Source organism: Ambystoma mexicanum, chromosome 8 (assembly GCF_040938575.1).
Source record: "Ambystoma mexicanum isolate Mex_15411 chromosome 8, UKY_AmexF1_1, whole genome shotgun sequence".
Taxonomy (NCBI): Eukaryota; Metazoa; Chordata; class Amphibia; order Caudata; family Ambystomatidae; genus Ambystoma; species Ambystoma mexicanum.
The window spans coordinates 1,130,556,823-1,130,574,435 of record NC_090929.1 but is presented as its reverse complement, the minus strand read 5'-3'; the positions used below and the strand labels follow the sequence as shown (position 1 = coordinate 1,130,574,435).

Genomic DNA, 17,613 nt, shown 5'->3' with positions numbered 1-17,613 from the left:
TCCAAGTATGTTGCTGCGCAATTTAACTGATGAGGAGCTGTTTACTGATAATGAATGTGATGGGGAGATAATAATGGAAATTAGTGTGCCATGTGACATCATGATACAACATGAGAGGTACACAACCCCCTTATGGCCAGTGTCAATATACCACCCACTATATTTGAGAAAGACATGGAGAAGGTATCACCCGAAATTTGGACAACAGGCCCACAAGATGTAGGATTGCTACAAAAGGTGACACCAATCAGGATAAAATTGAAACCAGGTGCCCTCCCGCCAAGCGTGAAACAGTACCCTCTATCACGAGAAGCTGAGGAGGGGATAAAAGAAACTATAAATGTATTACTTGAACAAGGAATTATAGTGCCATCAAACTCTCCATGCAACACTGCGATTTTCCCAATCATAAAAGCAAAGGGCGGGGCTTGGAGGATGATCCAAGACCTACGCCCACTCAATGACATCATACAGAAAGAATTCCCACTCGTTCCCAATCCAGCATCAATATTGTGCAGCATACCAAAAGACGCTACATGTTTCACCGTGGTAGACTTGAAAAATACCTTTTTCTCAATACCACTCGACACGAACGCTTGATAACTCACAGCATTTACACTGGGAGGTAACAGATATGAGCGCTGTAGATTGCCACAGGGGTATTGTGAAAGTCCCAGTATTTTCAATAGGATACTACATGAAGATCTTGGTAACATTGCCGTTGAGAGCACGATAATACAATACGTAGACGATTTACTCGTCTGCAGTAACAGTGAGGAACAGTGCCTAGCCGACTCGATAGCACTGTTAAATTTGTTGGCCACAAAAGGGTACAAAGTAGACAAAGGAAAATTGCAATATTGCCTAGCAGAGGTCCTTCACTTAGGACAATTGATTTCAAAAGATGGAAAAAGAATTTTACCAGATAGGGCGGCAGCAATACGTCACATGATCATACCCAAAACTGTAAAAGACAAACTGCTGTGCATGGATTTTAGATTAGGCAGCCTACACACGCCCACTGTTGCAGGCCCTGAAAGACGCACAAAAGAATAATGTCCCAATAAAGTGGTCGCATGAGATGATGACGCAATTCTTTAAATTACAAGAGCTCATTGCCAATGCCCCAGTATTAGCGAACCCCGATTATGATTGGGAATGTTATCTCTTTTCACACAGCAATGGTGTACTAATGACTGCAGTGCTCACACAAAAAACATCATTGGGCCACAAGCCATTGGCATATTACAGCAGAACACTAGATTCTGTGATGCAGGGTCACTTTGCATGTGAACAAAGTCTCGCTGTAGCGTCCTTTGCAATAGAAAAAAGCGTCACAATTGTAATGGGATGCTCAGTAACACTATACGCTGAGCACTCGCTGTTTGCAATACTAGAAAGATCCAAGTCAACATTGACAACTCAAAGAGCAACAGCGTATGAAATTATCATCTCCAGTCACAATGTCCATGTGGTCAGGTGCAAATCAGTAAACCCTGCCACGTTCATCACAGAGTCATGCACAGTGGAAGATATTAAAACACACGACTGTGCAACATATGAAGGGGAAGGGGATGACATACCAAAGGCCAGCGAAAACACATTACAGGAGGAGGAGATATACTTTGTTGATGGGTCTGCATCAATAGACAGTTTGACAGGAGAAAAACATGTAAGAGCAGCAGTGGTACGATTGGAAGAGGAAGAATATGAGATAATTGTACAGAAGCGAAAGCGACTACCGTCCCATTAAGCTGCGCAAGCATCAGAACTAATTGCATTAATTGAAGCACTGCGCACTGCTAAGGGGTGCGCAGTGACAATATATTCTGATTCAGCATATGCCACAACAACAGTACATTCAGGGCTATCACGATGGAGACGCAGAGGATTCCGGGGGGCAGATGGCTCACCGGTACAACATGTAGCCCTTTTAAATGAATTGATCAATGCATTGGCAGAACCGTCAGTAATAGCATTGGTAAAATGTCAGGCACAAACAGCCAATACAGATTTCATCTCATTGGGAAATACGGCAGCAGACGCAGCAGCGAAAGATGCCACATATTTCAATATACCACAAGCAATAGAGTGCATCATTAAAACACCAACTACAGAGACACTAGGGGAAGGGTATTGTATTTGTATTTATTTATTTATATAGCACAAACCAGGCCCGGAAGCTACCAGGCGCATATCTTAGAGCAGTGGTTACAGAGCTGTATGGCATTACAAGGAACATATAAAATGACAGTAGCATAAGGACACATTACAAGTTAGACAAGCAATACATAGGTAATCTGGTTTTTCAGAGTGTCAATTGGTCGTCAGAGGTGACTAGCCAAAGTTTAGTTTTGTGTTTGTATAAGTTCAAGGAAGACAAATTTCTGATAGTGAGAGGCACAGAGTTCCACAGTTTGGCTGCCAGAACTGGGAAACTAGCCCCGCCGGCTGATTGAAGCTTGTTTCAAGGGATCAGGAGGTTCTGGCTAAGGGCGGACCTAGGTGACCGGGGTGGGATGTATTGAGAGAACCGTGAGGAAAGATAGATAGGGACCTGGTTATTCATGCATTTATAGGTCAGGGCAAGAGATTTCAGTGAGATCCTTTGGGAGACTGACAGCCAGTGAAGGTTCTTCCTAGGTATAACGATACGCCGACCTCCCAAGTAATAGAGCTCCAAGGCGGGCAGAAGAGAAAGAGTTGTGGACCAAAAGAGGGTGCAAACAATCAGCTATTGATTTGATATGGAGACAGGAGTTAACCGGAAAAAGTAGTGATGCCATTAGAGCTACTAGAAATTGCATTCCAGCAGCTGCATTTTCCAACACATGTAACAAAACAACACATTGCAGCAGACATACAGGAACACTGGTTTATCCCCAACTTACAAGAGCAATTGTCAAAATTCCCAATACAATGTACAACATGCCAAACATACAGCTCAGGTATGACACCAGGAACACTAAGAGGAACACTGCCTAGACCAATAGGTCCATTCAGGGAACTGCATATTGACTATGCAGATATGGGAGAAAGGTGCAACGGAGCGATGTACTTAATTGTGATTGTGTGCCCATTTTCAAGGTGGGTTGAAGCTGGACCGTGCGCTCACCCCGATGCCAAATGCGCTGCAAAATTCTTAGTGCGAGAGGTCTTTTCAAGGTGGGGCATCTGCGATGTGATACGATCAGATAATGGCACACACTTCCTGAATGACCTCTTCAAAAAAATGACGACACTGCTGGGGGTCAAGCACAAACTGTGTTCGATTTATCATCCGATGGGCAACGGAAAAGTGGAAAAGATAAACGGCCTACTGAAAAGCAAATTATCAAAACTATGCAACACGTTGAAGTAAAATTGGGTTTACTGCCTGCCCCTAGAACTGTTTCAGCTCAGAACCCAACCAAACAAGGAGCACCATTTAAGCCCTCATGAAATAGTGACAGGCAGACGCATTCATACACCACTATCCCCCATAAGAGCAGCTTTGGATGCTCACAGAACAGCCACAGTACTCGGGGACAAGTTTAAGGAATATCTGACCAACTTGACTCGTGCAGTACGTAGCATAGCCAGACAAATAGCACCACCATTTACAGAGAATGCTGCGACTGATACTGCCATGCCAGCACATGATAGCCCAAAGGGTCAACTAATGCCTGGGGAAAATGTGTACATCCGGAGCTTTGTGCGGAGATGGAATTCTCCAAGGTTACATGGCCCATACGAAGTTATTTATTGCACACCCATAACTGTTAAAGTTAAGGGATTCAAATATTGGGAGCATTTGTCTGATGTGAGAAAGGCACACGATAGTACAATCCCAGAAAATGAACGAGCAACGGAAATTACATGGCACAACATTATGACTATAAGAAAATGATGAGCTGAGCAGCAGAACTCAATTGAAAAGATGCATATATCGACTGACATATAATTGTGTTTGCCTCTTTTATCTGTCTCACAATATATGACTTCAGACTGTATCTGTCTTTATCTCTCTTCGTTCTCCCTCTCCCTCTCTGTCTGGTTCTCACTAACAGACTACAAATACTCTGACATATAATTCTATCTAAGAGTTCTTTAGCTATCTCTTATGTATAGTTACAAACATAGGAGATGTCTTTCTTGCACTCTCTTGGCTCAACATTACCACCACTAAAGTAACTTTACACCTATTGTGTGACAAAACATTTGCGAAATATGAACAAACATTTTAATGATGCCATGGTACAAGAGTAAAATATAAAATAAATGCAGTGTGTGGAATGATATGAAAAAGCCCGCGGGGAAAGGGCGCGGGGTGTTTGCGTCCCACAGGGGGACTTTGTCAGGCCCAGGAGGGCCTTCGTTCTTTGGCCACGCCCCCCCCACCTTAAAGGCACGGACACTCAAGCCCGCCGGGTGAAGCCCGCGGGGAAAGGGCGCGGGGTGTTTGCGTCCCGCAGGGGGACTTTGTCAGGCCCAGGAGGGCCTTTGTTCTTTGGCCACGCCCCCCCCACCTTAAAGGCACGGACACTCAAGCCCGCCGGGTGAAGCCCGCGGGGAAAGGGCGCGGGGTGTTTGCGTCCCGCAGGGGGACTTTGTCAGGCCCAGGAGGGCCTTCGTTCTTTGGCCACGCCCCCCCCACCTTAAAGGCACGGACACTCAAGCCCGCCGGGTGAAGCCCGCGGGGAAAGGGCGCGGGGTGTTTGCGTCCCGCAGGGGGACTTTGTCAGGCCCAGGAGGGCCTTCGTTCTTTGGCCACGCCCCCCCCACCTTAAAGGCACGGACACTCAAGCCCGCCGGGTGAAGCCCGCGGGGAAAGGGCGCGGGGTGTTTGCGTCCCGCAGGGGGACTTTGTCAGGCCCAGGAGGGCCTTCGTTCTTTGGCCACGCCCCCCCCACCTTAAAGGCACGGACACTCAAGCCCGCCGGGTGAAGCCCGCGGGGAAAGGGCGCGGGGTGTTTGCGTCCCGCAGGGGGACTTTGTCAGGCCCAGGAGGGCCTTCGTTCTTTGGCCACGCCCCCCCCACCTTAAAGGCACGGACACTCAAGCCCGCCGGGTGAAGCCCGCGGGGAAAGGGCGCGGGGTGTTTGCGTCCCGCAGGGGGACTTTGTCAGGCCAAGGAGGGCCTTCGTTCTTTGGCCACGCCCCCCCCACCTTAAAGGCACGGACACTCAAGCCCGCCGGGTGAAGCCCGCGGGGAAAGGGCGCGGGGTGTTTGCGTCCCGCAGGGGTGTTCGCGGACCGCTGAGGGGGAGCGTTGCACTCCATGTTTGCTTGCTGAGATACTGCTCCAACACTGTACAGAGGGAGGTTGGAGTTTGAAGCCGCTGCTCACCGCCGCTCATCGTATGGAAGCTGTTGCCGTCTGCTGTTTGTAAAGGAGGTAACCTAGGTGTCAATTCCTTACTGGCGCCTTTTTTGCCCCATTTTTGATTTAATTGTCTGGGCCCTTATGCCGGATCATCTTGCCCAACCCACTGGGGGGACCCCAACCCTTGCACCCCTTGTGCTTTTTGGACCTGAGCTCGGCCCGGGCCCCCCTACCGGAGCCAAGAGGAAATTCAGACAGCTAAAGAGGTCTCGGATAGCGGGTCCCTTAGCTGCCTCGATGACACATTGCGCACCAGGAACCACCCATGAGGCCACAGCACCCGCAATCCTTGGGGATACCCACTTCCTGCTCAATGAGATCCGTCATCTTCTGGATAGCCCAAGGGTAGAGTCCTCCCTCTTACCTGCACGGAATCGGGTTGTTTTACCCTCTGGGCCCCGGCTGGACTCTCCTATTTCATCTGTTTTGGCTGTGGGGGACAGACTGACACTAACTGCCCAAAATGTTCAAAGGGGCAATTCCTCCTCAAGCTCCCACAATAGCTCCCATAATAGTTCGTGGAGCGATATACTTTCATCTACTAGTTTAGGGGGTAGCTCCGCCCTTGGTGTGTCCCCTTCACGGTCGGTCGAGGTCCCCATCCAAAACAACACATTTGCTGAGAGTAACCATGAGCCCAAATTGACCTCTGACCATCCTACTGAGGAAGCGCCCTTGCAAAGGGGGTGTGGGTGTACCCAAGTACTGGTGGAACTGGCCATCATTAAGGACCTGTTATACACTTTGCTAGAGGCTCAAAAGAAGGGAGATGGAAATGTTCAAGTGGAGGAGCCCAGGATTAACACCCCAGCTGACGAAAGGCACACGCCCCCACTCCTGGGATGTCCCCCAGTTTGTCTTCCTGTAGAGGTCCCTTTGGTTTTGTCCACCCCCAACGGGACTGCCATTGACCGAATACAGGCACAGGGCTCTGCCCCCATGGTCTCCGAATGTATCGAACCCAAAGTCCAGGGTCCAAGGAAATCGGGGGCTCAATTAAAGTTGCTGGAATCAGGAAGTTCCAATCATACAATAGTCTTTCTTCAGGGGGTGCCCAAACTGGCAGCAGACAAGCCAGAGCCAAGGGACGCTTTACTTAACAAATGCCTGTTCTGGCTAAATACCACTGGAGGCTGCCCGTTTGTACGAAGAGAGGCTTTGGCAGGGTGCAGCAGAATTACCAGCATGGGCAAAAACTCCCTGGACAGCATTAAATTGACTTTTTGGGACCATCGTATAGCATACAGGGTTTGGGGAGGTTGTGGTCGGGCTGGCAAGTTATTGAAGAGTGGGATTTCAATCAGTATGCCCCCTTTCCTCAGCCCTGTCACCCCTGTAAGATCTGCCATAGTAAAGACCGGGGTCTTCCCTAGTAACAGCTTCCTTTCTGGTGCTAATTTGACTGTCTTGGGCCCGAGGCGCCATGGGTGTTGGAGGAGGCATGGGGATGGTGGGACCCGATTTTGGCCCTAAAGATCTGCTTATGGTCTCCATTGGAGGGGGTGGATTGCTCGTACTGCCCTGTTTTTTTTCTTTGTGGCTGATTCTATGCAACGCTGTACCAGAACTGCATTTTTTACTTTTTATTTTATTTTTTTAGTAATGTTTTTGTAGGATGTACTTTGATGGTCATTTCTCTTTGGCCGAATAAAGTTGTTTGACTTGACTTGACTTAATATGAAAAAGATTACCAAAAGTTGAAAAGGTAATAGAAAATAGTAAGATGTGCACATCATAGAATAGAAAAAGGTGTGGTAGAAAAATAGAGTAGAAATGAAATGTGTAAAAATAAAAATGTGTTATATGCATGTTACTTAACCAATTTATATCGCCCCTTCATGTATCGCAATGGCAGAAAAGACTGCACTCACCAAGGACGACACAATTTTAGTTAGTGATAGGGTAATTACTAGAAATAACAAGTGGTATAATACAAATGTGGGATCAAATATTCAATTATATTATTTTCTGTAATGTTGTTTTTTATGGCCTGGTACTACACGATTTCTTTTATTGTAGAAGATATAAAAGAAGGGGGGAGTGGGGTAAACCTAATAAGAGAAGGCTCAGCACTGATTTGGGCGGGGTCAAAACAATGTGGAAACACAGTCGCTATACGAATGTAAATCTCACCACATTGCACAAGAATATAACGGAACCAATGCCTGTTTTTCCACTTCCAAGTATTATAAATGAGACCAACCAATATGATGGGGATTACCTTTGGGAAAGTGAGCATGATGTAATGTATTCTAATGCACAGACAACCATAGAACCTACCTCGCAAAGCACTGTAATGCACTTTAATATTGCTGCTACTAGTACACCAGAAACGCCAGACGCACAAGCCTGGGAAGCTGCTAACAACAATACTACCACGGCATGGGCAGGGGTATTTCCCATACACTATCGAAGAGTGAAGATGTCCCAAAATCACAAATGGGGGAGGAGGAGACGAAAAAGGGGGGCAGGAGGGAAGACATATGATGCCTACCATGGGCTAGGTTTAGATGAAGTAGAAGACCCCTGCCACCCTGACCAGTCTAACAAATGGTACTCACACATGAGGGCAACTGCAAAACAAGCCACTACCGAAAGCTGTTACGTTTGCTCTCTAATACCGCACACATCAGGCACACCTAAAATACTTATACCTCAGGAAGTGCCCTTGCAAGACGCCCAATGTTTAATTCATCTCGTGTTATGTAGGATTTGGAGCACCTTCCAGGCACACACAGTTACAATAGAAATGCTGCAGAACGAAAAAACATGCACAAGCAAATGCCAAGGAGTAATATGCATCATAGAGCCATTTTTCCTCATAATGGGAACAAGATTCGCTGAAAACAAATGGCAGGATGAGACGATTGAGTGCAAAGCTGAAGGACTAAGAGGTCTCACTGAAGAAAACTTCCAATGGGTCAAGGAAACATGCACCTCCATCTGGTCCCAGCATATTGCAAAACTCACATGGGTTACTGCTCTTGAAAAACCCATCAAAACACAAAAGGAAATTCCACATGAACTTTGCTTCCACGGAGAAGGAAAAGTGCCAATGGGTACCAACAAACAATGCAACAAAACAATCATCATCCCCGATATGAAAAGAGGTTCAGCTGCGCTCATGGACACATATTGGGTGTGTGGCAAACAAGCTTACCTGCACTGTCCGGCATCATGGAAAGGTACTTGCACCCTGGCAACTCTGCATTCTGCAAGGGGGGACAGATTCGGCTGGCAAATCGGCAGCAGGAAATTCGGCTGGCATATCGGGAGCAGGGCAATCGGCTGGCACGTCCGCAGCACCCAAACCAGCACCTACAGAATCATACCCATATGATCTAATATCTGAAAATGACCTGAAAGACAGACTGTTCCACAGAAGGAAGTCATCAAAATACATATCCACAGAATCCTCCAACCTTCTAGCTGAGATTCCTGCAAAATACAAGCTTTTCAACTCAGCAGAAACATTCTTTGCATCTCTTCTAGTGCCAGGGCTCCAAGCACAAACCAACGCCAAATGGTTACAAATCGTCCGCTGGGAGCTGATCCAACTGGCCAATGACACTGAAGAGGGGTTCAATGTCATCAAGGTGGAACTGCGTGCCTTGCGGCTAATGACAATGCAGAACCGGTACGTCCTAGACCTTCTCACAGCAATCGACGGCGGTGTTTTCCGAAAAATCGGGAGCGCGTGCTGTACATTCGTACCTTCTGAGGATGCAGATAATGGGACCCTCTCTCACGTTATCTCAGTGGTACACAGCCTGGGGGAACGAATGCAGAAAGAAGGAGGAGTAGAGCCAAGCAGCTGGTTCGACAACATGTTCAATCGGTTACAATCCTGGTTCAGCATCATGATGAAAATTTTTGTTCCAGTCATCGTTTTTATTTTACTATTTTTCTGTGTGTGCCAACTAGGGATCCGATGTTGCGCAAAGTCTATACCTAGTACAGCAATGATGATGGTAACAATGGACCAACAGGCAATGGTAGCAACAATGATAGATGCGCACAAATACAAACTGGAGAGCCAAACCCCCCAAAATACCGCATGACTGCTGTTTACCGTCAAAATGGGGACAGGGTAGACAATTTATATCATTCCACAATCAAAGAGCCAACAGAGCTGCAATGGTATAAGGAAGTGTGGGTGGTCCTGGATGGGGATGGAGGAATTTACATGACCTGTACACCTGATGTATATGCAAGAAATGGGCATAGCTTGGGAAGTGTATGTAGAGCATGGACGCCCAGAAAAGGTACCCCTGCATGGGATGAAGTGGTGGCCGAAGCAGAGTATTATCGCAATGAGAATAAAAACAAGAAGTAATTCATTATTTTAGATGTAATGAAAGGGGGGAATGTGTGGGAGTGGCAGGGCCAATCGGGCCCCCCCTCACTCATTCAGTCTAAGGTATATGCCACTTGGTCAACCAACAGTGGGGGACGCCTCCTTTTTGCTGCTGTGTACATAACCAGTCCCTGTGCTGATGGCGACGCAGGAGGAGCTGTTGTAGAGACACTCAGCATCCATCTTGGACACCTCTGACTCCATCTTTGGATTAGGCCTCACCGCGATACTACGAAAAGGCTTCTCTCCCCTCTGCAGTGCCGCGCACAGCACGCTCCAAGGCCCCCACCTTTTTCGCCCTGTGTCTGAAAGCCGCGCAGGTCCATTCTCATGCCTGAGCCGGAGGTAACTGCAACAATATAAATGTAACACCTCACCCTTCCTCTGAGATCACTGTCCTGTGCATGAACCGGCTCGAACCAGGCCTTGTAGCCCATTCATCTCCACAAACATGCCTATGCCTCCTTCCCCCCTGATACTGGAAAATTACTGCCAGTACAACCCCATGGCCCCGCTAGGTATTCTCTTGATGTGCCAGACACGTAACCCCAGTGCGATGTCCACCCCAGTGTGCCACGACTAATGAAAGCCAACCTCTATCACAGTATATCGCACCTCAATACTAACAAGTGTCAGCATGCCCTCTAGTCTCTTTGATGCGTTTAGACCTACCCTATGATCAATGATCCCACCTGGACCGAGCCCTCCCGAGTTGTGATAAACCCCCTAAGGCCCCAGTAAATAATGATGTTGTTGTAATCTTAGAATTTATAGAGTATAATGATTTGCTCAAAGGAGCTTCAGTAACTGTTATTTAGTGCATGATTGAAACAATATGTTATATTAGATTAGCTAGGGCCCGCCCGGCTTCATCGTGACCTAACCCTCACCCCACCAGGACACAGGCAGCTGAACCTCGTGGTACAAACCCTCCCGCCAACTGAACAACCAATCCAGCGGGAGCAACATCATACATTATATATGTATCGAACTGCTTTATCCAATCCTGTGTCTATGTAGTCCCCTATGCAATAATGTCATGTATGACGCGATATTCTTACTTAAGCTGCCACCTTTGTAATGTTTTCCAGGGCGCTCTCGGGCAGCACAGTTCTCTGGATGCCAACTCTTATATAAAAAAGCTTAACTCTTGCAGCCTGTCCTCCTGGTCTCATTCCCCACTGGGGTGTGTTATATTTTTTTGTATTTTGGGCATATAAAACGGGGAGTGGGCCTACAAATCAAGTCTCATCTGAGTCTTATTGACCATCACTGGAGATGTAGTACATTTGTTACTACACAGTATCCTGGGGTCACATGGACCTTATTGACCATCAATAGACCTCAAGTCAATTCATATGCATTGGGAAATATTGCTATGATATCTATGAAACAGTTAATGCATGTGGGTTTGATGTGCTAGCTAGGCAAATTAGCGAGTGGCTACTCAATAGGGACATGGCTAAGTACAAGACAGGGCAACTGAATTAGATTTACAGAGAGCTTTAAATATCGCAAAAGGGTATGACACACCATGTTGCAGCAGGAACAGTTAAGACACTGGGCATCAATACAAGTTTGGCAGTGCAGGAAAAAAGTGGAGGTAATCCCGCTTGAAGCTGGAGGTAACTCCTCCACTTTACATCCAGAAATCAGTGGTATTACTATCCTGTAATTCTGCCGCAGGTAATATCGGCCAAAATCCCCAATGGAGTTCGATGGACTGCATAAAATTGGTATTTACACTGCCAAACCGCCACTTGTAATCCAGTGGTATTACCACAGGATATAATACCTCCAGTGGTAATAGCGCCAGACCAGGTGGTGGTAACCGTTTTACCATCTGGTGGTATCTCGGTGGTGCCACCACTGAGATACCACCAAACTTGTAATGAGCTCCTTTAGGGATAATAAAATACCTAGTTACTCAACAAAGATTTATTTTCTCAATATTCTCTTAGTTCTGAGAGGTAGCTAGTGAAGTATTTCCTAGAGTACTGATCTATCATTAAAATAAATGTGCAATCAATGGGTGTTTATTTTAAAGCAGTGCACCTTTAAATTGTATCAATGGCTGTTTTTGGACCTGAATTTCACCCCACATTCTGACTGATTTGGTTGCTTTAAGGGGATAGAGGAGGGGGGTGGTGAGCAGACGCTATGCAGGCGATGACAGGGCTTTGCTGAGTCCATACAATTTCTATTTTGCAAACTTTGTTTATATTAATTCACTCAAATATCAACTGGACACGTACATCTGAAATAAATCCCTTTCACAGTCTCTCGGCTTACATAAGAAGTGCCTTTAGTGACCACACTGGTAGAGCGTATGGAATGGTAAGTGGTCTGATCTGTTCGAAAGTAAATATTGAATTACGATAAACAATACAAGGAGAGCATCTACTACCACATCGACAATGTTGACCAGACTCACATGTGATGAGAGCCGCTCGGTTTCACGCCACTGGAAGCGCTGGCTCGCAATGCGACAGTTGTTCTTCACTTCATACACTATGATGCCCATAGAGCAGATCCCCAGGGCCACTTGTCCTGCGCCGGCTGTCTTCTCCGGGGACACTCTATGGAAGAGAACTCCATACTCTGGGAGCTGCTGACATCCCTATAGATAAGCACATCATTATGCTGCATGTACGTGGACTCATAATCCCTGAAACAAAAGTTACTATTGTGTTTTCATTATTCATTTCATAGATACACTTACAAACACAAGGAAACCTTAAACCAAGCCTCTTCGTATGTTGCTTTATCATGCTTTTGCATGTGAGAAGAACACTGGAATGGAAATGATCATGAATTTCATCAAAGATTACTCTTAAAAAACCTGAAAGAAAGATGAAGCTGTCCTCAAGAGTCTAGAAATAATAGTATACAGCTGTTCTTGCATTATACATTATTTTTAATGTACACCTTTTTATATAGTTTAAATAAATTTTTCTTTAAAAAATTTAAAATTACACCCAAAAGCGACTATTTTCTTGTCTGAAGTAACACCCTGGACACAAATTAGTGTCCTGCCAAGTCTTCAGCACAGACTTTAGGTCTATGCTTCAGCCTCACTTGTGCAAATGTAATCCCATGATGACTATTGGCTCTGGAGCATTACTTTCCCAGAATAGACTCATGCCCTCGCCGATATTTATAGCCATTCAATGTTATACCGCCTCTAGCTAATGCCCCCTTTCCCATTTCTCGCCAGATTATGGCAATTTTAATCTGACTCTCTCCAGACAGGATTTCTCGAGAATAACTTGAACAGACTAGAAGTTCTCCACTGGTCTGTATCTAAACTATTCATGTCATTTTAGGGAGGTGACATCCATCCAGGTGTAGTCAATTACAGTTGAGGCCTCTCTGTACTTGTATATTTTTAAACCGATTCTTTGTCACTTAAATATTTAATCTATAAAACAGTTCTTACCTAAATTACTATAGCATACTATAAATTACTATAGCATAGCACCACACTGCAGCGTTTGGAAAACTTCAGTATCAGAACTCCACAACAGCACAGGTTACCTAGAACTCAATGACACCTCCCTGGTAAGTAAATCTTTCTCGCTGATGAAAATGCATCACTACATTTCTCTGTATTTGATACATTGACCACCAAATTCATAGATGCACATATTTTAAGGAAATAATCAATTTGAAAGCGGGAACTATGGTTCATGGATGTATTTTTGGACAAATCCCTGCTTATTTAAGAACATCAATTCCACAACATCGTCAACCGAGATTTCTTCACTCCACTAACAAAAGGCAGATCACTTGCCCAGATCACAAATGAGCAAAGGGACTTGGAAGATCATTTCCAGTTAAAGCAGCCACCTTCTGGAATTCACTTTCCACTACTCTGAGAATGGAACCCTTCATGGGAACTTTCAGAAAATCCCTAAAAACCTTCCTCTTTTTCACTCTCCTCTACCTCCGCTCACTTCCTCTGTCCTGTCACTTGATGGTCGTTCTTTTTGTGTAAATGTTCTGGGGCCCCGATGCCTGTGGGCTTTCGGCACCCTACAAACAAATAAATGCATAAATGCAGACTGGGGATGCATTTGAGGACAAATTATTGAAAATGCCCAATAAAAACAGGATCGAATAAGGGTGTTTGATAGCGCAAAACCCAGATTCAAAGGGTTCCCTTCCAGAACAGCATCAATGAGAACCAGTAACTAAATCACCCACGTACAATGGTGCTCAGCAATGTGCAAACTGTAAAGGGCAAGACATACAAAAATCAGTGATTACGGATTTTGTTGTTATAAGGAATGTGGGGTGCTGTAGATACGGTTTTATCTACTATGCACGTGATGGAATATGCAACCCTGAGATGTTGGGGGATGCAACATTTCTTCCAAACGGAGGCCAGCACAATATTTATAAATTGCAATTAAAGTGCTCTATTCTAAAGCATAGTCGTCATTTATTGTTCTGGCCTACGAGTTCCGGAATATCCTGGCAACCGTTTCCCAAACTCTGGAGACATCTCCACCTTCAGGCACCCTCTCTATACACACTTTGTGTTCTTAAATTCCCTAAATCATAATTTCTACAACGATTGCGAGTTCCTTTGAGAGGTGAGTTCAATGTTACTTTACTTACCGTCCACAGCCATACTCACTCTCACACACACTTCTCACAGTGTCTCTTACTCCCAATCTCATTACCTCACTTACTCTGCAACCTTCGGTCACTCAAACACGCCCTCATTCCATGAAACACCCACTTGATCACTTCCTCTGATATGCACTCAATCCATTACCCCTCACTTTCTTATTCCTGCACTTGCTCAACCCATATCTAACACTCACTCATTTGCACATTTACTGGCTTCCCACCTCACTTCCACACTCCAGCACTCGCTTAACCCTTTACGTAACTCCATACCTAATTACATAAGTCGGTCAATTGGTAATCTCTCTCTCACCCAATCATACTGGTTTGTGAACCCCTGAATGGTGTGCGATGGTGGTACCAATAGTGCAGACTGTTCATTCATTAAGCACACATTGATCCATAAACCTCTGTACCCGTAAGAACTCAAGCTCTGCTTCATCCTCCAGCAGCTGGAAGTGGGTTCGGTGAAGTCGGTTCAGCTCTTCGCACACTTCTGCTGCACTCAACCTCTCTAGCATTGTGGCAGGCACGTAGTCCTCGGGGCGGAAATAGCTGTTGCCATGAACCTAAATACAAAAGACAGTGCAAGATATGGCGTTTATAAGTATATAAGACATGACATAAACTTCACTTGGAGAAAGAATTGCACTTAGATTCATCCAAGTGAAGCAGTAGGTGTGTTCAAACAGCAGAGAGGCCAAGATCTCTGCATGGACAGTGGAATCCCAGTAGCAAGTTATAGAGCCTGGTTCTTTCAAGTTACAATCACATTTTGGCATTTTTGCGATACTTGGGAGAGTGGAAACATTGGAAAGAGCCCAACACTGGAATAAAAAGTGCAGGGATGCAGACCCAAACCTCCCGGATATAAAAGGAGACAATACTTCACAGAGTGGATCTGTCCACCCTAAGAGTTGCCCAGGAGTTTGCCTGTGTATAGCACATTGTTCAATCAATCCAGAGCGCTGAAGGCTCACACACCTGCTCCTCTGTAATTTTGTCAAGTCACATAATGTCATGTTGTGTATGTTATGGGTGAGTAGTTGAACAGTAGTTGTGGATTTGTCTCAGGCTGGCTCCTAGGCAATGATAGCTGTGTCCATTGCTTTTGAGCACTGGAAGGGTATCCCGCAGAAGCTCAGACCGTGAGATCGCCAAAGCGAGTTTGAAAAGGTTATTAGTTTCAGCAAGATATATAAATAAATAAAACTTTGACTACGAATATTTATCCCAGAGGGTTGGCCTGATGGAGTAAATAAGATATCATTATTCAGTTAGTTGGGTTCTGTTCATTTAATGTTGGGGAAATTAGGCTAACGTGGTACATTACCTAAGCTCTTAGGGGCTCGTACATTTTTGCAGTGGGTGACTATTTGCGGGATGCTTGGCAATGGGTTACAACAATGTGGAATGTATGTGTTGTGGGGTGAGCTGGCCCATTTGCTAGAGCTAAAGTGTTATTAGAATTCTTCATCGGACCTGCAGACCGAAGGACAAATGGTCACCTCTGTGGAGATACTTGGAGAAGGGAGAGGATGTTGAGCGGGATGACGATTTGATCTGATCTTGTATTGTTTTGAGATTCATAATTCTGTATTGTGTTGAGGACTCTTTTTTACATGTTAAAATGCCTGGAGTTGCGATAATATGATCTTGATATGAACCTTCAGTGAAAAATAAAGTTTATAAAAAAAAAAGAACTCTTCATCGGACAGAGGCTGGAGGTAATCCAAAAAAGTGTTAACTATTAGCCCCAGGTGATTTCTGTCTGTTCTAGGCCCTTGCTACTGAAGTTACTAAGTCAATTGATCCAGAAGTGTGGCTGCCAATCTCACAGATAATCTTAACAGAGGATTCCTAATTCAGTCAGGGACAGCCCATTTCAGGGGTAAATTGCGCACCGGAACAGAAGGACTGTTGGGGAGGCAACTAAGGTGCCTTCTGGAAACAGACTTCACGCACCGTGCCAAAAAGGAGGGTCATAGAGCAGAAGTGCCAATGGTCAATTTTTTTTTATAACATGACTTCAGTCTACCCTATGTTTTAACGAACCAACTCATACAAAGGATGTCGTTTTCTGCAAAGGAAAACCTATCCAAGCCCCTTCCAAATTACACAGTTGTCCATTCATAGAATTGCAAATTTCAAGACACGGTGGAAAGACAGTAAAACTTGTATAAAAAATCTAGGCAGTGGGACTGCTAAAACCTTAAGGTGAGTAGACGGGGACAGACATACACATGCACCCACCGCAACAGTCTTGCAAGAGCCTGCATTCCTTCTCCAATATGCGCAACATCCTAGGTACCCTGTAGTTGCCTGGTCACTCCCAGCTCAATCCTGACGGTGTGTCTGCCTGAAGCCCAGCAATTCAATGTCCAAACACACTGCTCTGATAGGTAAGGAAAGGTGGTAAGTAGGGCAAATAGAGGGATCTCCCCCACGACTGACTACTAGAGATTTAAACTGTAGTGAATGCATCTCTTACCATGTGGCCTTCCATCATCTTAAGGTACCCACACAAGAAAATGAGTTTGTTTTAAAAGAGACTGAAGCAGGCCAGTTTATATATAGAAAGCAGTCCTAATCTCAGCACATACAAACGCCAAGTACTACAGCAACTTCGTGCAAACATCATCATAAAAGAAGCTGATAAAGGTGGAAATATCGTCATTATGAATACCAAAGACTACACCCAGATGGCAGAAACACACCTAAACCTCCCTGGGAGCTACGACAAATTGAACAGCAATCCGCAGGCCAGTATTCCAGCCAAGCACAAATTACTCCTAAAGAAATACCATCGCCAAGGGCTACTCACGGACGACGAACTGGGATATCTCCACATCAGCCACCCAGTAACACCCACCCTCTATCTGCTGCCGAAAATACACAAGAGCTTTGTGAAAATACCAGAAGGAAGACCGATTCTCAGTGGAATTGGCGGAATCAATGAAATACTTGGACATTATAGCAACAACTAATCCAGCCACTGGTGATATCTATACCAATGTACCTCAAGGACTCCATGAACACTCTCAAAATCCTGTCAGAGATAGAATGGAAACCGGAATTCTTGCTAGCCACACTAGATGTCAAAGCATTGTACATATCGATAGACCACAAACTCGCGATAGAGAGTGTTGAATTTTTACTCAGCAATGAATCAGCATCCTTTTACGAACAGGTCCAAATGATCAAAGAGTTTCTATATTTCTCCCTCTCTAACAACATCTTTCTCTTTAATGGGGAC

At 45.3% G+C, this 17,613-nt stretch overlaps 1 protein-coding gene across 3 annotated transcripts in view; it reads right to left on the bottom strand.

Moving 5' to 3' along the window:
• FRMPD2 (FERM and PDZ domain containing 2) overlaps window positions 1-17,613 on the bottom strand; it is an 878,187-nt gene that overhangs the window by 419,363 nt on the left and 441,211 nt on the right. For all 3 annotated transcript variants that reach the window (XM_069611181.1, XM_069611182.1, XM_069611183.1), the window contains 2 exons: window positions 14,774-14,926; window positions 12,157-12,342 (listed from right to left, as the gene is read on the bottom strand). In XM_069611181.1, the coding sequence (XP_069467282.1) occupies window positions 12,157-12,342; window positions 14,774-14,926 (339 nt within the window). The remainder of the gene's footprint in view (window positions 1-12,156; window positions 12,343-14,773; window positions 14,927-17,613) is intronic.